General features: G+C 62.0%; 1 protein-coding gene across 16 annotated transcripts in view; it reads right to left on the minus strand.

The window, feature by feature from the left end:
• Window positions 1-18918, minus strand: part of LOC117639572 (muscleblind-like protein 2) — a 104602-nt gene that overhangs the window by 23682 nt on the left and 62002 nt on the right. For all 16 annotated transcript variants that reach the window (XR_004587373.1, XR_004587372.1, XR_004587374.1 and 13 more), the window contains 2 exons: window positions 1171-1341; window positions 644-832 (listed from right to left, as the gene is read on the minus strand). Coding sequence is in view for 11 of the 16 variants with exons in the window: in XM_034375381.1 (XP_034231272.1) it covers window positions 644-832; window positions 1171-1341 (360 nt within the window). In the remaining 5 variants the exon portion in view is untranslated. The remainder of the gene's footprint in view (window positions 1-643; window positions 833-1170; window positions 1342-18918) is intronic.

Here is an 18918-nt window from a genome sequence, read left to right on the forward strand (position 1 = left end):
CTATGCTAAACAGGTTAACTGTTGCAAACTAACATCCCTATTTTTAAATCAATGAGATTTCCTCTTCCTGTCCTACAGGTTTATGAATCTAAATAATGATGGGATGAAATTGTTTGAGATAAGAGCTACTTTCATTTAAAAGGAACATAGTGTCAGTCAGTGGACAGCTATGGTCCAATAGTATGATGGATATTTACAGTCTACAAGACAAGCACGAACATTTGCTCGCAAAAAAAAAGAAAGAAATGGACTTGAAAGTAGTTAGATTATTTTCTTTCCTTTTCTTTGAAAGTAGATCTTATGACAAAGTGAGAATATCAAATGAGAATTCAAATGGTGTTGACTTTTCACTGTTACAATATAAAATTACAAAGTGAGCCTCCTGATAAGATCACTTTTAAAATAGATTTTACACACTGAATGCTTGTAAGTTACAGCAAAGTTCTATGCTCAAAATAACCATATTAGAACAATCACTCTCAAATATTTTGAGTGCTGCTTTTGTTTAAAGTAACACGTACAACATTTCCAAATGGGTGAAATCTTCGATTCATCAAGGTCAAAACAGAACCAAGGCACCAAGGCAAATATGACGACATTGTTAATACTTAAATAAAATTTACAAACAAGGATATGGGCTCACCTCAAGGCGGTCTGACCGTGGCATTTTCTGTTGTGTCACAACAGTCTGTTGCACCATGCCAAGAGGTGACGTTACTCCAGCAGGGTCTGGACCCATGATGGCCGTTGGCATGATAGGTCCTGCGTGTGTGAAGTATGGACTGAATGTGCCGCCAACCTGGGGCATGCTCGTCAAATAAGGATTCGTTGCCTGCAAACATATTGAGAGGGTAAGCAACTCCTCGGTGCGACACAGGATCGTCATAAAGATAACAAAACGGATCGCCACAAGTGTTACAAACAGCACTAGTTTTGATCAGTTTATGGCTCAAAATGACAACACTGGGCTAATTTTCAAAATAATGTGGTTGCTTGTTACAAGCTATTCTTTACAGACAGATCGGCTCAATTAAAAACCGAACCCTGGAAACTAACAACAGCTGAGCCATGACACAAAAATTAGTGCCTTCCACAGAGAGAAACGATGATTTTAAAAAACGTCGACTCTTAGAAATGGGTGCTGACGCGTCCCCTAGACGGACTACTCACGACTGTTGGCACTTGACCGGCAACCATGGGCTGCCCAGGCGAGAGGCCCATCTGCTGCATTAAGGCGTTCTTGAGGGCGAGGTGGTTGCGGCCGTTTATGAGGAGCTGGTCCTTGAGGTGCTGGGGAGGGTGGAAGTACTTGCACGGCGGCTTCTCGCGGTTACACCGGCCCTGCACACACACCAAACAACTCGGTGACACCATCCCGAAAAACGAACAGGAAAAGGCAGTGTTGTTGTTGAGAGGACCCTTGATTCGGGATTTTCCAAACTCGCCCGACAAGTTCACTGCCAGAGGGGCAGTGGAGAGAAGGCCGGCGGGGCGGACGGGCCGACGTCGGGCAACAACAACAAAGATTAAACATCAAGGCAAATCGGGCCACGCCTGGCCACGCCACTGGCGCCTCCCCCCTCCCCCCTCTCTTTCCAATTTGCCGGTCGGCGCTTCCACGTGCACCGAGCGGGCCGCCCGGCCGCCCCAGTGACAGCCGGGGGGAGGACACCGGCCGAGGCCAAGGATGCCGGAGGGTCGCTTCGGCGCCGTCTCTCTCGCTCGCGCCCCTGGGCGACGCTGGGACTCTACGGGATCAGTGGGCCGCAGGAGGCAGTACGCCACCCCTCGGGCAGCGGCGGCCACCTCCAGATTCTACAAACCGACTCGCGGACCGCGTCGCCACTGCAACAACCGCCGCACCAAAGTTACCTGCAACAGACAGAAAAGAAGAAACCGATGAGAAACCGGGTTGCTTTCAAACGCCGAGCCAGAGGGCGTGGCGGCACGGCGGCGCCTTTTCGAAACTCGGTGATGCGAATGTGTCAAAACGCCATCATCAATCACACGGCCAAACCGAGGACGAGGGGGGGGGGGTGATGTCGAACAACGGCGCGCCAAATCGATGGCGACGTGTTTTCGGCGCGCGGCGGATGGAAATCACAACCGGAGTCCGGGAGGCTCGAGGGAAGGTCATCCTTTGTGTCAGGCAATTATTATTTTCTAAACACGGCGCGGCGCGGCCGGCCGCCCTGCGTTGATGACATTTTCAGCCCCTACTCGCCCCGGCTGACCGACATTTTCGGAACGAAATGTCAGAGAGAGAGAGAGAGAGGCGGAAGGGGAGGGCGTCAGGGAGGAGGAAAAGAGGGGGGCGGTGGTGGTTTGGGACACCAAGGAGAACGGGCCGCCTTCTAAGCACGCTACCCACGGACACACACACCAACACACCCGCCGCGGCAGTAGGCTGCAAACAAAAGTAACTACGCCGCCGGGGGAAGTCCCCCCTCCCCCTCCGACCGTCGATCGCGGACGGTTGGCAGCCCGTCAAAGCGTCCACTTGTTCCAGGACAGAAGAAGGGCGAAAAGTCGGAACGGAACGGAACAGCCCGAGGGCCCCGGGGAGCCCCCTCACTTGCTTCTCCGAGGACACTAATGAAGCCAGCACTGCCAGCAGGCGGGACTGGAGTCCAGTCGCTGGACGGGGCGACATCCTAACTCGCCTGCAGCCTTGTCCGCCGGTCAGTCCGTCCGTCTGTCTGTCTGTCTGTCCGCCGGACGTATTGGCGGGGGTCCGCGACCCGATTGCCATTGCCAACTCGCAAACAGCAAATAACCAAATCACGAAACCCATTCGCAACTGCACGTGACGCCGGGCTGGGACGGGACGGGACGCCCGGGAAACTCGGAACGGCGAAAATGGACGCATGGGAGTCGAGTTGAGCCTCGGCGCGTCCTGCCCCCAATCTGGAGACGGGGCGACGCGGCGTGGCGCACCAGTTGCCCCGGTCCCTGCAGTAGCAGGAGAGAACTAAGTTTGCTGCTTATCAGTAGGCAAGGAGTTGCAGCCCTGCCGCCGCCGCCAGGCCGCCACGCCGCGCCACGCCCTGCACTGCGGCCAGCTTTCGGGGTACGAAACACGACCCGCGCCCGCCCCGCCAGCAGCGAGCACGGGCAAGGGTTATGAGGGAAAAGGGGGAGGGGGAGGTTGTCTCGGGTTAATCTCGTGCGGGTACAACTGACTCCCTTTGCGCTCGGCGGGGCCAAATCCGCCGCCAGAAGGCTCACTCCCTCGCGCACACACTGCACGTGGCCGTCGTCGTCGACGCGGAGGTGCTCCGCGGCACCGAGGCCGTCGCGGCAATCACACGGCATTCACGTTGAAGAGCGCCGCGCAATCAGGCCCTCCGAGTGCGCTGCAGCCAGCGGCAGCCCCAGACTCCAACATCGACCGCGTGGGTGTGGTGGCGCTAGCGGCGTCAGCGATTGTCAGCGACTGTCAGCGATTGTCAGCGACTGTCAGGGATTGTCCTGCCAAGGGGCTCACGGCAGCGGCCGCTCGCATGTTCGAGGGCCTTGGTGGCGGCGGCGCCAGCGGCTCCTAAACTAGTGTCTCGCCGAGGCTCACGCCACGTCCCATTCCAGCAACGGACAGCCCGCTGGAGCTCGCCGTCCTCGCGACGGACCCCCCCGGAAGAGACTCCAGGCACTCCATCCGACAGCGAAAAGAAAAACTTGCAGAGCCATCAACAAATCCCCGTCCCGCCCCTCTCTCCCTCCCTCTCCGAGGCCCTCCCCGTTCCAGACGGTTTGAGCGCGGCGAGTCCCAGCCTGCTGGAGGCTCCAGTGACAGCGCCGGGCCAACACGAGGCGCCCGGATTACCCCCTCCCCTCCCCTCCGTCGACGACAGCAAACAGGACAGGGAGGGTCAATCAACACCATTTCATCTTTCGTTTCTTTCAGCGGACAAGACAGGAAAAGCCTAAGCGTCCGCCCCGTCCCCGGTCGGCCGAAGGGAGAGCGGCCGGCAGGCTGTCTCCCTCGCACCCCCCGCGGGGCCGCGGGGCTACGGGACGCCCCGCGAGGGCGACAGAGACAGACTCTTCGGAACCAGCAGCCTGCAGGCGGACCGAGATGAGGTGGAGCAACGTCAAAGTTGATGGGGGCGGGGCCACGGCTCTGCGCGTGTGTGGGCTGTTTGTCTCACTCGCACCCACGGCTCGCCCCGAGAGAGAGAGCGAGAGCGAGACGTCCCGCTCGGGATCAGTCTGCTGGTGGGCCGGCCTCCTCATGCTTCCTCGGGGGCCCACAGCGGGGCTGGAGCCCTTGGCGGGGACTCAAAGGGGTGCCCAGGGCGGCCAGGGAGTCCAAATACCTCCACCGCCTCCCCTTCGGGGCCACGCATTCCGCACGGCAGCGTCAGCAGGAAGGGGACGCCGTCGCGGTGCTTGCGGGTGTCATCAAGGGAGCGAAAAAAATAGAGGGAGAGGGAGAAAGGAATCGAACCCTCGCAAAGCCCGTTATTCAATGCCCGCATAAAGTCACTGCGACGTCACTGGGATTAAATCGCGTTTTGAGAGGCATCCGCGCGCGGCTGTGATGGTCGCGGCGACGGACACCTCAGGGCGTCGCTCCCGGAGGGTTGAGGTCCGACCCGACAGGCCGACAGGGCAGCACGCAGCGGCTGGCAGGTGGAATGCGGGTCCCTGGCGAGGCGTGGCGAGGCGAGGCAAGCCAAGACAGTGAATGCCTCCTGCACCACGACGACCATCGCCACATCGCCGCACGTACTCGCACCCGCATCGCTCTGCCTCTCTCTCCCCGCGCGACGCACCGCGAGTGCGACAGAGACAGAGCGATGGGGGCGCGAGCCGCATTCCGCGGGGCTGCACCCCGACGCTCCTCACTGACCGCGGCGGCCGTTCGTCGAGGTGATCGTGCGCGCGACCCGAAGGGCGAGGGGATCCGAACAACGCGCCCAGTCGGAAGGCACGGTGGGCACGGCGGTGCAGAATGAAATACACGCTGGAATGCGTCGGCGTCGACTCACAGCCTCGCAGGTACGGCCCTGGCGAATGGGCGCGTCGGGGCGCGTCGGGGCGCGTCCAGGCCCTTTCCGCCAAGAATGCCCTTTCGCTCTGCAAACCGAAGAGTGTACATAGTACGCTCTTATTGGAGCATACCTGTAAGTACGCTTCAACTTGAAGCGTACTTGTTAGGTACGCAACAAGTTACAGCATACATAACAAGTACGCTCAAAACTAAAGCGTACCTTAGAGGTAGATTACAAGTTAAAGCGTTCATGGTAAAGCCGCAGCAATTTGCAGCTTGCGTGCCAAGCATGGTGCGATTAAAAATATCACACAAGCAGGTTCGCAATAATGTCGCAGATGATGATTGAAAACTGTATTTAAATTTAAAGTATAAGAAAAGAAATCTCAAAAGATGATGTGTTTTGAACCTAAGGCCTTGCCCCTTGCTGACTTAATTGACACGGAATCCAAGGAGCGCAGACAAAGCAAGGCATGAAAGAAGTGTGTTGTCCACTGTATTTCAGAGCTCACATGATGGGTGAAAGGGGCCACAGTTATTCAGTCATCATCCCCGGCAGTGCCCTCTCACCTGTTGAATGGGTTAATCCAACACAAGGTTCCTGAAGTGAAGATTGGAGTCCATCAGCCTATGCCGGCTAACCTCAGCACAGAGTTGCACAAACACGAGTGAAATACCAGTCCTGAACACACTCCTAACCATGGTGCAGGCATTTCAGAAAAGAAAATCCATTAACTTTGATCACAGTTCACTCCCTCTCACGTGTCCTGTCCGATTTATGACTTAAACGAAGAAAAATAGTCACACAAAACGAAAGTTTGAACTTCACACTCAACTGTTTTCTGTTTTCGTTTTTTAAAAACAAAAACAATAGCCGCCTGCGAATACAGCACGAAGCAGACGAAATTTGTGTTGTTTTTGAAAAGTGAAAACAGAAAACAGTTGAATGTGAAGTTCAAACTTTCGTTTTGTGTGACTATTTTTCTTCGTTTAAGTCATAAATCGGACAGGACACGTGAGAGGGAGTGAACTGTGATCAAAGTTAATGGATTTTCTTTTCTGAAATGCCTGCACCATGGTTAGGAGTGTGTTCAGGACTGGTATTTCACTCGTGTTTGTGCAACTCTGTGCTGAGGTTAGCCGGCATAGGCTGATGGACTCCAATCTTCACTTCAGGAACCTTGTGTTGGATTAACCCATTCAACAGGTGAGAGGGCACTGCCGGGGATGATGACTGAATAACTGTGGCCCTTACACCCATCATGTGAGCTCTGAAATACAGTGGACAACACACTTCTTTCATGCCTTGCTTTGTCTGCGCTCCTTGGATTCCGTGTCAATTAAGTCAGCAAGGGAGCAAGGCCTTAGGTTCAAAACACATCATCTTTTGAGATTTCTTTTCTTATACTTTAAATTTAAATACAGTTTTCAATCATCATCTGCGACATTATTGCGAACCTGCTTGTGTGATATTTTTAATCGCACCATGCTTGGCACGCAAGCTGCAAATTGCTGCGGCTTTACCATGAACGCTTTAACTTGTAATCTACCTCTAAGGTACGCTTTAGTTTTGAGCGTACTTGTTATGTATGCTGTAACTTGTTGCGTACCTAACAAGTACGCTTCAAGTTGAAGCGTACTTACAGGTATGCTCCAATAAGAGCGTACTATGTACACTCTTCGGTTTGCAGAGCGGCCCCCCCTCCCCTCCCCTCCCCTCGCCCTGGCCGGTCGGCCAAGGCCGGGTAAACGCGCGCGCTTTTAATCCCGCCGCATTCCAGATATAATTAAGCGGGGCGTCATCGCGCGCCGTCGCAGGCAAGCACAAAAAAAAATAAGTGGAAAAGGAAAGGAAAATTAAATTGGGTGACAGTCGAGTCGACGGGAGGCTTTGCGCAGTGCAGACCAACCTCGGAGGGAATCAAACATTCCGGCCGGCCTGACCCCATCGGACCGTCGGACCCGGGGCGGCCTGGCTGCCCGCCTGAATGCCTGCCGCTCGACCTTAGACGGACACGTAGCCCGGGGCGGGGCGGGGCGGGGCGGGGCGGGGCTCCCAGCGCAGCGCCGGGGGTGGCGGGGTGGCGGGCGGTGGAGGGGGTATGAATTACTGGCGATCGCCCGGTGGAACGGGCGACAAGGGACCCGTTTGAAAACGAGAGGCGGCAAGGCCGGCAAGGCAGACAAATGGGGCCCCAGAGCTTCCGCCGCCGCCAGCCCCGCCCCGCCCCGCCCCGCGCACTCTCGTTACGGCTGCGGCCGGCCAATCACGGCGCGCCGTTTCAAATCTCCCGCCAAAGGCCGAGATTAGTCGGCGGTCGGCGTGGCGGCTGACCGCACGCCGCACAGTGGGCCAGAGGCCGGAAAAAATTCCAAACGCGTTTCGAGCTCCAGAGTCGCTAAATGGGATTCGAACCAAACGTGTGACCCCACCAATGGGTTCCTCGTTCGAAGAGCAATCCATTGGTGGGGTCACACGTTCGGTTCGAGTCCCATTTAGCGACTCTGGAGCTCAAAACGCGTTCTGGAGTTTCGGCCGCCGCCGCCAGCCCGCCGGGTCAGCCTGCGAGGTAGGCAACCCTGCGGCGGGCAGCGCACGGGTGTCGGCGTGTTGCCTACCGCGCAGGCTGCGCCGCTCGAGCCGCGCCAGCCACGCCACTGTAGGCGGCGCAGACGCACCCCGTGGGCGGGCCACGTTATTGAATTAGGCTGGTGGTGGCTCCGTGACATCCCGCGACACCGGCTGATGAATGATGCCGCGTTGCCGCCAGTGCGGGGGCCGCGGGGAGCACGGGGGTGGGGGCGAGCACCGCGTCCAAATCAACCCATCGCCAGCTGCAGGCGCCGCTTTCGGCCCGGAGCTTTCAAGCCGAGAAAGCCGCAAGGCCTTGTTTGCATTCCACTGTGTGCGTGTGTGAGAGAGAGAGAGAGTGTGTAGCGCATCGGACAGCGCACGATAATGGCAGAACACTGGCGTCGACAACAGCCTCCGTCAACCCGACCCCCCTCTCTCTCTTTTCCCCACGCCACACAGTGTAGAGGCGCCTCCTCTACCCGTCATGCTGGCATGCCGGCCGCACAAACAATGCCCCCTCCACTGTGGGGGCTCCACCCCGGCAAGAGGCGATATCCGACAGGGCGGCCATGCCAGGCCACGGCGTGCGGGGAAAGGGGTGCTGCAGGCCGGGGGGGGGGGGGGGGGCAAACGCCACGGAAAAACGAGGGCAGGGTCGTTAGGAGAGTGTGTGCGAGAGAGACAGAGAAGGAGCGGGCCGTGTGTGTGTGTGTGTCTCCTCTCGGACACTATGCATACCCGCCGCGCCCGTCCACGCCGTGGCCATCGCGAAAATCGCCTGGCCGTCGGCGCCAAACGAGTTTTTGGGACAAGCCGTGCGGGGGAAGACGGGGCACAGTGGGCCAGAAGGCGGTCGGAATCCCAGACGCGTTTCGAGCTCCAGAGTCGCTAAATGGGACTCGAACCGAACGTGTGACCCCACCAATGAATTGCTCTCCGCACGAGGAATCCATTGGTGGGGTCACGCGCTCGGTTCGAGTCCTGTTTAGCGCTTCTGAAGCTCAAAACGCGTCTAGAGTTTTGGCCGCCTCCACCGGTCTGCTGGCCCACTGTGCGGGGCCCAACAGACAAAGCCGAAGGGAAGGCAGGACGGCCGCTGGCATTTAAAACACAAAGTGTGACGGCCGCCGCGGGGGGCGGGGCGGAGTGCGGGGCGGAGGCAGGCAGGCGTGTAAAACGGCGCAGAAAAAAAAAGCATCATCACAACCGCCAACAACAACAACAAGTCAATAAAAGGAAAACAAGCGGCCAGGATTGAGGAAGCCTCAGCACGGAGCGCCAGCGAGCGCCAGGACGGGCGACGGCTCCTGCCTATACATATTAATGCTGTCAACGTCATTCGCATGCAAATCCGGTGTGTATGCAGCGTTATTAAAAGCAATAATGGGCGGGTTTACCTCGCGGCTAACGCCGTGCTAACGCGGTGCTAACGCGGTGTGACCACAGCGATCACCGCGCGGCACACATCGCACCGTGATGACACCAAGGGGTCGTCGCGTCGGGTCCACTGTCCGACGGTCGGCAGCCCTTTTTTGAAAAACTGCCCGCGATGAAGCCAGCAGCTCGATAGGTCCGCGCAAGCAAGCCCAGCGGGGGGTAGGGGTGGGGGGTGCACCCGCAGCTTCGCGCCCATCGCTTCTCCTCTTTGTTTCAACACCCCCTCCCCCGGCCGCCCCCACGGCCGCGCCAGTCCATGAGAGGGTTCACATGCTCGGACAAGACCGATCCAAACCGTCCACAGCGCCCAAAAAGAAACGCAAAAAAAAAGGGAGAGAATCGCGCCCCGAGGCTGCAAAAAACACAGAGGGCGGGTTAAACGCGTCATCGGCGCGGGAGGCCGAGGCGAGGCGGGGCGCCCCGAGCTGCCCAGCCCTGCGGCACTAATTACCCAAACAGTCTTTACCCGGGGCGGGGCGGGGCGGGGCGGGGCTGAGTGGACAGGGCGGGGCGGCGCGGGGCGAGCAGCCTGGTGTCAAATGGTCTTTCCATGTTGTGCAACCGCTGCGCCGCGCCGCCGCCAGTCGGCCGCGCACCACCAGGCGTCACAGCCCCGCGCCCCCGCAGGGCCGCCCTGCCACCACGGGGGAGCCGAGCCGCTCAGGCCCCACGAGAGAGCGAGAGAAAGAGAGAGAGCGTGTCCCGAGCCCCAAAAGCGTTCCGGGCCTACTTAATCGGGGCCGTGCTTCCCCCACCCCCACCCCTCTCGTGCAGGGGGCCGTGCCGTGCCGTGCCGGGCCGTTCCACCGCGTTCCACCGACGTGCCACTGATTATGCGGCCGCCGAGTCAGCAGTCACAGCGGAATAACCTCAACTTTAACCTGGTAGCGTTCCAGCCAGGCAGCGCTCCAAATCGAGCGCCCCTCCCCCTCCACCGCAACATTCTGCCCAATTCCTCCACCCCCACCCCCCACTGCGGAGGAGTGCAGACCATGTATACCATGAACGGAAATAAAGGGGATTAGGCGGGAAAAAACATGAGGGGGGACCTCGGGAAAAATAAATAAAAACAGGAGAAAAGGCCACAGAGCCGCCGCCCCCCTTCCTCTCCCCAGGGGCGGCCCGCGCGCACACCACCGCACGGGGCGGACCGCCATATTGTGGCGAACGGACGCGACATCTGCTGATGTCGCGTCCCGGTGCGAGCTCCCTGCCCCCAGCAGCCCCCAGTCGCCCTCATCAAAATATGGATATGAATGTGACTGATGCGCGCCTCGAACTACACAGGCAGCGTCAGCGCGGCCTCGGGGGACCCCGGGGACGACGGGCGACGGACCGACGACCCGGCCGAGAGGGCACGGCGGCACGGCGGCACGGCCAAAGGGCCAGCACCGCGCCAGCGCCGAACAGAGACACATGAAAGAAGCGGGCCCGCCTCCCTGCCCACGGCCTGCCCGCCCCGCCCGCCTCCCCATTCCGGCAAAGTCTCCCGCGGCCGAAAAACAAGTTTTCGGCAACAAATGTTTGCGAGCGCCGGGGCGGGAGCAGGCGGGAGTGAGTGAGGGTTACTGCGGGGACTTGTTAAATGAAGGGGGATGCAGGAACTTCATAAATAATTCAACCTCGCCCTGCCCGGCCTGCCTGGCCTGCCTGGCCGCGCCGCCTGCCCCCGGTGCGGCGCCATGGTCTCGGCCGCGCCAGCGGTGGGCCGTGGGGTCGAGTGTAAGGGCACTGTAAGGGCCGGCCAGGACAAGACGCCGCCAATACTGCCGCCGCCGTTCCCCCGCGACGCCCCCGCACCTTCCTCCCAGAAATAACAACTCGGAGAACGAAACGCAAAAAAAAAATGGATACGCGGACCCGTTGGAGATTGGACGCGCGCAGATATTCATAACGGCTACCTCCTCATCGGCGAGGCCGCCGCCGCTGCAGGCCAGGAGCACCAGGGCGACATATTAACCTAATCTTCTTACCGAGACAGAGCCCCGAAAAAGGAACCCCAAAAAAAGGGCCTGTTATTGCTAATCCTACCGCCACCATCCCCGCCACCGGGGAGCCTCCGCCGGTGCACCCCTAATGCCTCGGCCACGCCCACGCTCTAGACGGGGGCGCAACGTGAGCCGCGGTGGTGGTGGAGGTGGTGGCGGCCAAAGTGCATAGTGTGTGCGGGGCTGGCGGCGAGTGGCGCGTCGAGGGTGTAGTGCCCTTGGGCCCCAGGGCCGCCAGCGGATGTCAACACCCCGCGTGTGTGTGTGCGCGTGCCAGTGTGTGTGTGCACACCCATTGCGCCGTGCGACGCCCTGCCCGCCCACTCCGCACACCGGCCAAGTCAACAGATGCACCTTTAGCGGCGGCCCGGGCACTACATCGGGAAACAGACGTGACTTTCCCAGTGTCCGCCCCGCCGGTCGCCACTGGAGGCTGTCGGGTCCGCTAGGACGTCGCCGACGTCGCCCGGGGCATCCCCTATTCATGCCGACTAGACCGGGTGAGCCGGGGCCGACCGGAGGCGGCCGGGGCTAACGGGGACCGACCAGTGCGGTGGGACAGGTCGGGGAGGGGAGGGGGCGGGGGTGCGGCGGCGGGACACACCTGCAGCCCGCTGCACCAACGCCCCCACCCCCAAGCCCGCCTGGCAATAATTAACTCTGTTCCGGGACGCGGGGACCCGCCCGAGGCGGCCGAGAGAGAGAGGCAAAAGGAGAGAGGGAGGAGCCGGGCCGGAGGCAGCACAGCGGCGGCGCCTCGACTTTCCCGGGGGAGATTTTAACAAGACTGGCCTACGCTACGCCCTCGCCTCGCCCCGCCGAGAAACGAGCCCTAAAAAGGGTCCGCGAGAGCGCTACGGCGGCACGGCGGCAGCGCGACACACTGGGCCACTCCCGGGACAAGTGGAGGACGGGCCGCTTGTTGCTGGCGCCTCACTTTGTCGCCGACGAGAAGACGACAACGCCACGGCCCTATGGCGGCAGCGCGGCGCGCTCTCCCACGGCCGGGACGCGGCTCGGGCACGCAGGCAGCCAGGTCGGCCTGGCCAGGTCGGCGGCCACCCCGACCGCCAGTGTGCACCGCGACTACGGACTACGGGCGAACACGCAAGGCGCAAGGCCGCGTCGGGCATCACGCGCACGCGAGGCCCGTTGCCGGCCCGTTGCCCGGGCAACCGGGTACGAAAAATAAGCCACATCAGATGGCATGGCGCTCGCGGGGGCGGCCGCGTACCCGGCTAAAGTTTCGCGCTGGGGCGGGCTAACGAACAGTGTATCTCTCTTTCTCTCTCACACTCGAGGGGCTGCCGCCACCACGTGTGGCTAACGCCGCCAACGGCGCCAACGGCCTGCACGTGGGCGAACGGCAACACGCCGCCAAATTATGCCTCCTTCATCCGCGCGTCGCGTCGCCGAGCCTACCGGGGCGTCCCCCTCGCCGACATGATCCTCCCCCGCCTCTACAATTACCCCCACCACCCCGGAGGGCCCGGAGCTTGGCGCTCCGCGCTCCGCGGCGCCCTGCAGCACCCCGACAAGCCATTGGCGTGACTCAACCCGGATCAAGCGTCACAGCGCCGACCGCAGTACACCCGAAAAAAAAGGTATAAATAAGTAAAAACAGCGCGGCCCGTATAGTCGACTCACGCACACCGTAAGGCAGCGACACGACATGGCGTCCTCCCTCACCTGCAACAAAAAAAGAGACACGCACGTCAGTGAATGCAGCAGCAGCCTGCGACGGAACCGAAGTTCCAGCCGACTCAGCAGAGCCTCGCAGAGCCCGACAACAAACAACCGCAAGCTGCAGAGCTGCAGACCCCCATAATGACAGCTTCCACCGCTCGAGGACGGGGCCAAGTCAGCCGGGGGCGGGGCCGGGGGCGGGCAAGGGGTTGGCGGGCCCGGCCCAGCCCAGCGCTGCCATGCACTGCACGATCTCCCTGTTTACCTTGCTCTGCAATCTCCTCGGAACAAAACGCGGATTGCCGGGGCCTTTGGCTGCCTTTGGCTGGGCCTTTTGGTTAGTCCACCCCACTCGCCTCATTTGTCCCTTCTTTCTCTCCGAGTCTCCGGGTCTGGGGTCGTCCCGAGTGGGACTGCTCTCAACCAATTCCAGCAGGATGCGCCCCTTGCCCGCCCCCGCCAGCCATGTCCCCAGACGAGCAGGACCACACTCGACAGCACTGCACGGCGCACAGGAGGCGGCTAAAACTCTAGACGCGTTTTGAGCTCCAGAGTCGCTTAACAGGACTCGAACCGGAGTCCAGAGCGGCCATGTTTGTTACAACCGCCCACTTTCCAAAGCCACCCCCTGCCCGCCCGTTCCTCTGATATGCCAATGAGACACAGTTTTTCATCACCAGTCCACTTTCCCGAAAGCTTCCCTTTACCCATTTAATATTCCCATTCCGCATCTCTTTTCGCCTTCATCTTTCGATCGCCGGAGTGTCCCTCTCTCTTTCTCTCTCTCGTTTTTTTGGGCCGCTTCTTCAAGCTATTCTTTTTTTTTTTTCGGTAAAAGCATTTGCGATTCCGTCGATTGTGCGCAGGGCCCGCGCCGCGCGCGCGGTTGCTGAAAAACTTCACAGAGGTCCGAAATGAAATGAAAGTCAAACGATTCAGAGAGGCCGTGGACCTTGAACCGCGGGTGGAGCGACGCGACGCGCACCACGTCGCGTACCTGGCCGACGACAAAACCCTCTCGACATCCATTCTGGCGCCCTTTCGACAGCCCTTTGGCAGCCGCGGGCCGATTCCGAAGGGGTCGCTCCGTCTCTCTCGCACTGCAGGGCGCGTCTCGCGGAAGCGCGAGAGAGACAGAGCGACGCCCTTCGAAGTCGCTCGGGCGCCTTGGCAGCGCCTCGGAAACTTTGGCCAAAGCGAGTCGCACTGGCGGAGGCACCGCGATCGGCGAGCCCCGCCAGCCCCGCAGGCCGTGCCGCTCGAATTTGCATCCGCCATACCACCAGGCTTCACCTCCTCCGGGCCGGGGTCGGAGGGGTGGGGGCAGATGATGCCACATAAATCAGCCCTTTGAGCCAGCCGCGTTCGGGGACGGTCCCTTCGCGCCCTCCAGGACGGCGCCGAGCGGAGCCGAGCGGAGCCCCTTCCGAGATAATGCCCTTCTTGGCATGATTTGCGCGCCGCACCGGCACGGCCAAGGCACGGCATGCGAACCCAGTGCAATTTTCGTCTGTCGGGCGCTACGCCGCGCCACCCCCTCGCCGGCTAAAAGGCGCGCGCGGCGGCGGTGGCCCAAACGGCGGAACGATGGCTGGGAGGGGAAGGGGGGGGGGGGGAGGGCCAAATGGGGGAGAAAAGGAGCCCCGGTGCGGGCTGCGGGGCGCAGATACGCGCCAAGACGACGTGCGCGGCCCCGCCGAGGCCCCGCCGAGGCCCCAGCGAGGCCTGACCCCGTTCGGGGCGCCGCGTGCGACAAACCCGACACGATAGGGCCACGCCCAGGACGGACCACGCCCTGGCGCGCCACGCCACGCTTTCAGGCAAATTGCCGCGGGGTCCTCGGGGGGGCCCTCCGCCCCGCCCCGCCCCGCCCCGCCCGGGCCGGGCCGTAGTTAGTGGAGCGTCCACTCCACTGGCGCGGCCAGTCCGTCAGGCTCGCGTCGCTCTGTCTCCGTCGCACCCCTTCGGACCGCTCGAAAAGTGCGAGAGAGACAGCCCGGCGTGCCGGCAGGCGCGAAGAAGGTGTCGACGAGCACACGGCTGGTCATTACAGGGGGCTCACACGTCCGAGGGGCGGGCGGGGCCCCACTGGCCGAGGCCCGGCCGGCGAGGGCCGCCAGGGCACACGCACACGCAGCGCAAAATGGACAAACTTGTTAGAAACAAACTCGGGCTGGGCGGGGCGGGACGCCGCACACTGCGCCAGAAGTTGGCGCAAATTCGATAAGCCCCCCCCCTCCCCCTGCCTTTGGACCGGCCAAGATGGCCAGCCAGCCCAGGCCGCACACACACCTGCGCTGCGGGGGTCCGTGACTTCGAGCAACAAAAAAGCAAACAGGGGAGCGAGCGAGGCTCGGCGAGCGGCGCGCTTCCAGAGGACCGAAACTCGACGCGCCGAATTTCCAGCGCCTGCTCTCCGTCACTCCAGCGGCCGTCCAGGACTCGGTCCAGGACCAGGCCGTAATTCTCCGCGTCGCACGGAGCGGGGCGAGCCGGGCCGCAACCGCAGGGCCTGACCGCGGTCAGAGCCGCGGTCGGCGACCCGCTGCACTCCGAGCGACTCGTGCCGTTTGTCTCTTAATCCCGCGCCGTCTCTCTCTCTCTCTCTCTCTCTCTCTCTCTCTCTCTCTCTCTCACTCGCGGGCCGAGTCCGGTGGGTGCGAGAGAGACAGACCGCTTGTTCGGCACCCCGGCCAAGACTAAGCAGACCCGGCCGGTCGAACGGTCACGCCCGTGCTGCAGCAGCGGCGGCAACGCGATAAATCAACAGCGGCAAAGCCTCCGCCTGGCCTCCGGCAGGCCGAGGGGCTCGCCCAGGGCTGCCCGCCACCAGATCCGACCAAGCCGTGGCCGAGCCGTGGCCGAACACACCCAGCGGATCCCGCTCACGGGGGTCAGCAATTTTTCATCCCACCCCTTATCCCCTCCAGCGAGGCTAGCCAGGGCTGGCGAGGTTCTTTCCGTCGTCCGGGCCGCCCGAGCCGTCCGCGCGATAGGTTCGTGCCATTCTTCTGGACGCAAAGCCTCTCCTGGAGCCTCTCCTGGAGCCTAGCCTCCTCGTCCTGCCGCACGAGGTTCACAAGGTGCGCGATATGCGTCGCGGCCTGGCGAGCGGACACACCAGAAAAAAGTTGGCCCCTTTCGAACTTAAAAATTCTGCCCCACACGCCGGAAGGCTCTAAAAGCCAGGGTCAAAATACAGCCGAGCGGCGGGCAGAAAGCAGAACGAAAGGGGTGCTTGATGGCGGGCTCGTGACAACCGCCTGCATCGGATTAGTTTATTGAGCGCGGGGCGTGGCGGCGAGCGGCGCGGCCCGCGTGACCGGATGGCGCGGCACGGCATGGCACGGCACGCGGCGTGGCACACCTCTAATAACCGCAGTCCACTTCGCAGCCCGCCGCGCGCACCACCCTCAGCCAGCCCGCCCGCGCGGGTACACTGCCAGCAACTCACTCTTTCCCACACCTCCATTTCAGTTTTGTCCGCCTCCACCGGTCTTCTGGCCCACTGTGCGGCGCGGTGCGGCGCCTTGCCCGAGACCCATTCCGCCGCCACTAGGGCGCCAGTGGCGCCACTACGACTGCAGGGCGTTAATTAAAAGCAAGGAGTGCGGAGCAGCCGGCCGCGGCCACTCGGCGCAGAGAGCCCCGCTGCCTCGGTCAGGCAGCACACTGTGGGCGGCTCGCCACGGCGCGGCCTCGCTCGCGGAACGACCCGGCGTTTATTTCTTTCGAACAATTGAACCGGCCGGCGGCGGAGGACGCCCCGGTAATCGGATGCAGTTGATCCCGAACAGAGCGGGGCGGGGAGGGGAGGCGGGGCACACCCACAGCCCGGCCGAGTGCTTCGAAAATCAGAGCAAAACGGCGCAACCTGCAAAGCCACCCGACGCCGAAATATATTCAACAGGTTTCGGCCGCAGCGGCAGGCGGGGCTCCACGGCGGGGCTCCACGGCGGGGCCCGGGTCACCCCAGGGAGGCACACTGATAGGCCAGGAGCCGCCGGACCGCCGCCGCCGACGCGGGGCACGGCGGCACGGCGGGATGGGGAACAGATGACTGACGTTTCATTAAGGAAGCAATTTCCATGAGACACCCGCACAGACGCGCGGCAGAACCTCTCCGGGAGAAAGACCGAAAAGGGGAGGGGTGGGGGGGAGGGTTGGCGCGGCCTCGACCGCCGCCAGCGCCGCCAGCGCCCCGACGGTGGCAGCGAAAGGGTGCGGACGACGAGGACGAGCGAAGCCTGGCCCGGCCCGGCCCAGGCCCCCCGCGTGACCCGCAGATACCAATCGTCGAGGAGACGGCTCGGAATGAGGACAGGGGGCGCTGTTTGACCAGACGGAGGGGCCGCGCTCTGCGGCGCTCTGCCGCCCCGCCGCGCTGACGGCGACAAGATTGATAGAAGAAGGTCCCGCCGCGGCAGCGCAGCCGAGTAGTGATTAATTGAAGAAAGCCGCGAACCACGTCTCGAACGTCACACACACACACGAACACACACAGACACACACAACGTAGCACACGTCAGTAGTGAGTGTCCTTCCTTTCCTCCCAACGCGGATCGACGCGTCCACTGCAAACCTCCCCTCCAAGCGCTTCGAAACGAGGCAAAAATCATCCATCGAAAAATAAAAACACCACCACAGAACAAACAGCCGGCCGAAAAGCAAAGCAAACAAAATGCCGGCCGGCCGGCCTGCCTGTCAGTCCGCCTCCCTTCCAGCAGCAGAGCAGTGGGTCGCGCGCTCGCAGTGTGGCGGCCGCCCAGTGCGCCCGCCGAAGGCAGGGTAGGCAACACGGCCTGCACGGAGGCGGAGCGCGCTGCCGAGGCCGCGCCGTGGCGGCTGCTGCTGCTGCTGCACTGTGGGGGGAGCGGTCGAAATCCCGGACGCGTTTTGAACTCCGACACTAAATAGGACTCGAACCGAACGTGTGACCCCACCAATGGACTGCTCTCGGAACGAGGAATCCATTGGTGGGGTCACACGCTCGGTTCGAGCCCTGTTTAGCGACTCTGGAGTTCAAAGCGCCTCCAGAGTTTTTGGCGCTGGCCCACAGTGTGCTGCCTGCCTGGCTGACCTCCGCTGCCTACGAGCTCCACGGCACAAGGCCCACGGCACAGGCCGCATCTACATCAGGCATTTCACGAGCGATTCCCCAGAGCGATCCCAGCAGCGAGTCCATTTTCGACGGGCGGCCAGACAGGCGGCGGGCCTTTCGAAAAAGAAAAGGGGAGATAGGGCGGGAAAATAGGAATGGACGAGGGGCTCTCTGGGCCCCCTTTCCCCACTCCCCCTTCACTCACACACGTACGCACACATACGAGCCCCGCGGCACATGCATATGGAAGAGAGCGCTCTACGGCCTCACACGACATTACTTCTACCACCCGGGCCCCCTTTTTCCTTCACACACACACAGACATAGACGTGCACACGCACACACACGGCCCCAGCTGCGACGCTTCTCAGCATACATCGAGTACTTAGAGGCCGCCTTGGAGGCGCGCGGCGTCGCCCGGCGGGTCCACGCGGCACGGGACGCAGCGAGGCGGCACAAAACGCCACCAACACCAAACAAGTGCGTGTGTGCGTGCGTGCGTGGGCGTGTCAAGCACTCCGCCGCGTGGAAATCGCGAATTGGGCGGCGAGGCGCGGCGCCCTCAAGTACAGCGGCAGCGAGGCCGACCGACACTCGTCCAAATTGACTCGGCCCCCACGACGTCGACGGCGGCCTTTGCCTGTGAGGGGCGCTCTCCACGTCGTCGTCGTGGGGCCCCCGCAGAGCCCCCGCAGAGCGACCGAGAGAGAAAGACGACGGAAAAATAGAGGGGGCCGACGCTGGTGGCCACCCGGCTATGCTTTGCTGTGGTGCTGTTAGAGCGGAGGGGGCGGGGGCGGCCTGACCACCGTGCGGGGGGGGGGGGGGGGGCAGAGGCATCCGGGCCGTGGACGTGGCCGCGCTGCCTTGTTCTCCGCGGCCAGAAAGTTAGAGCCATTCTGGCCGCAACGAGCGGGGTGGGGCGGGGCGGGCACACTGCCGCACGGCCCCGTGGACGGACAGAGGACCAGCGCCATCGAGCCATCACCGGAAAAGAGGACTTGGCCGGCTGCAGTGGGCCCGTTCCGAACCCTCTGTCCCTCTCGCGCCCCGGCGGGACGCGCCGCGAGTGCGAGGGAGACAGCCGAGGCCCCGACGTCGGCGGCGCGAAAGACAAAAGCAGCAGCGGGGTGATTCC

This window comes from Thrips palmi, unplaced genomic scaffold, assembly GCF_012932325.1.
Source record: "Thrips palmi isolate BJ-2018 unplaced genomic scaffold, TpBJ-2018v1 HiC_scaffold_11, whole genome shotgun sequence".
In the NCBI taxonomy this organism is placed as follows: Eukaryota; Metazoa; Arthropoda; class Insecta; order Thysanoptera; family Thripidae; genus Thrips; species Thrips palmi.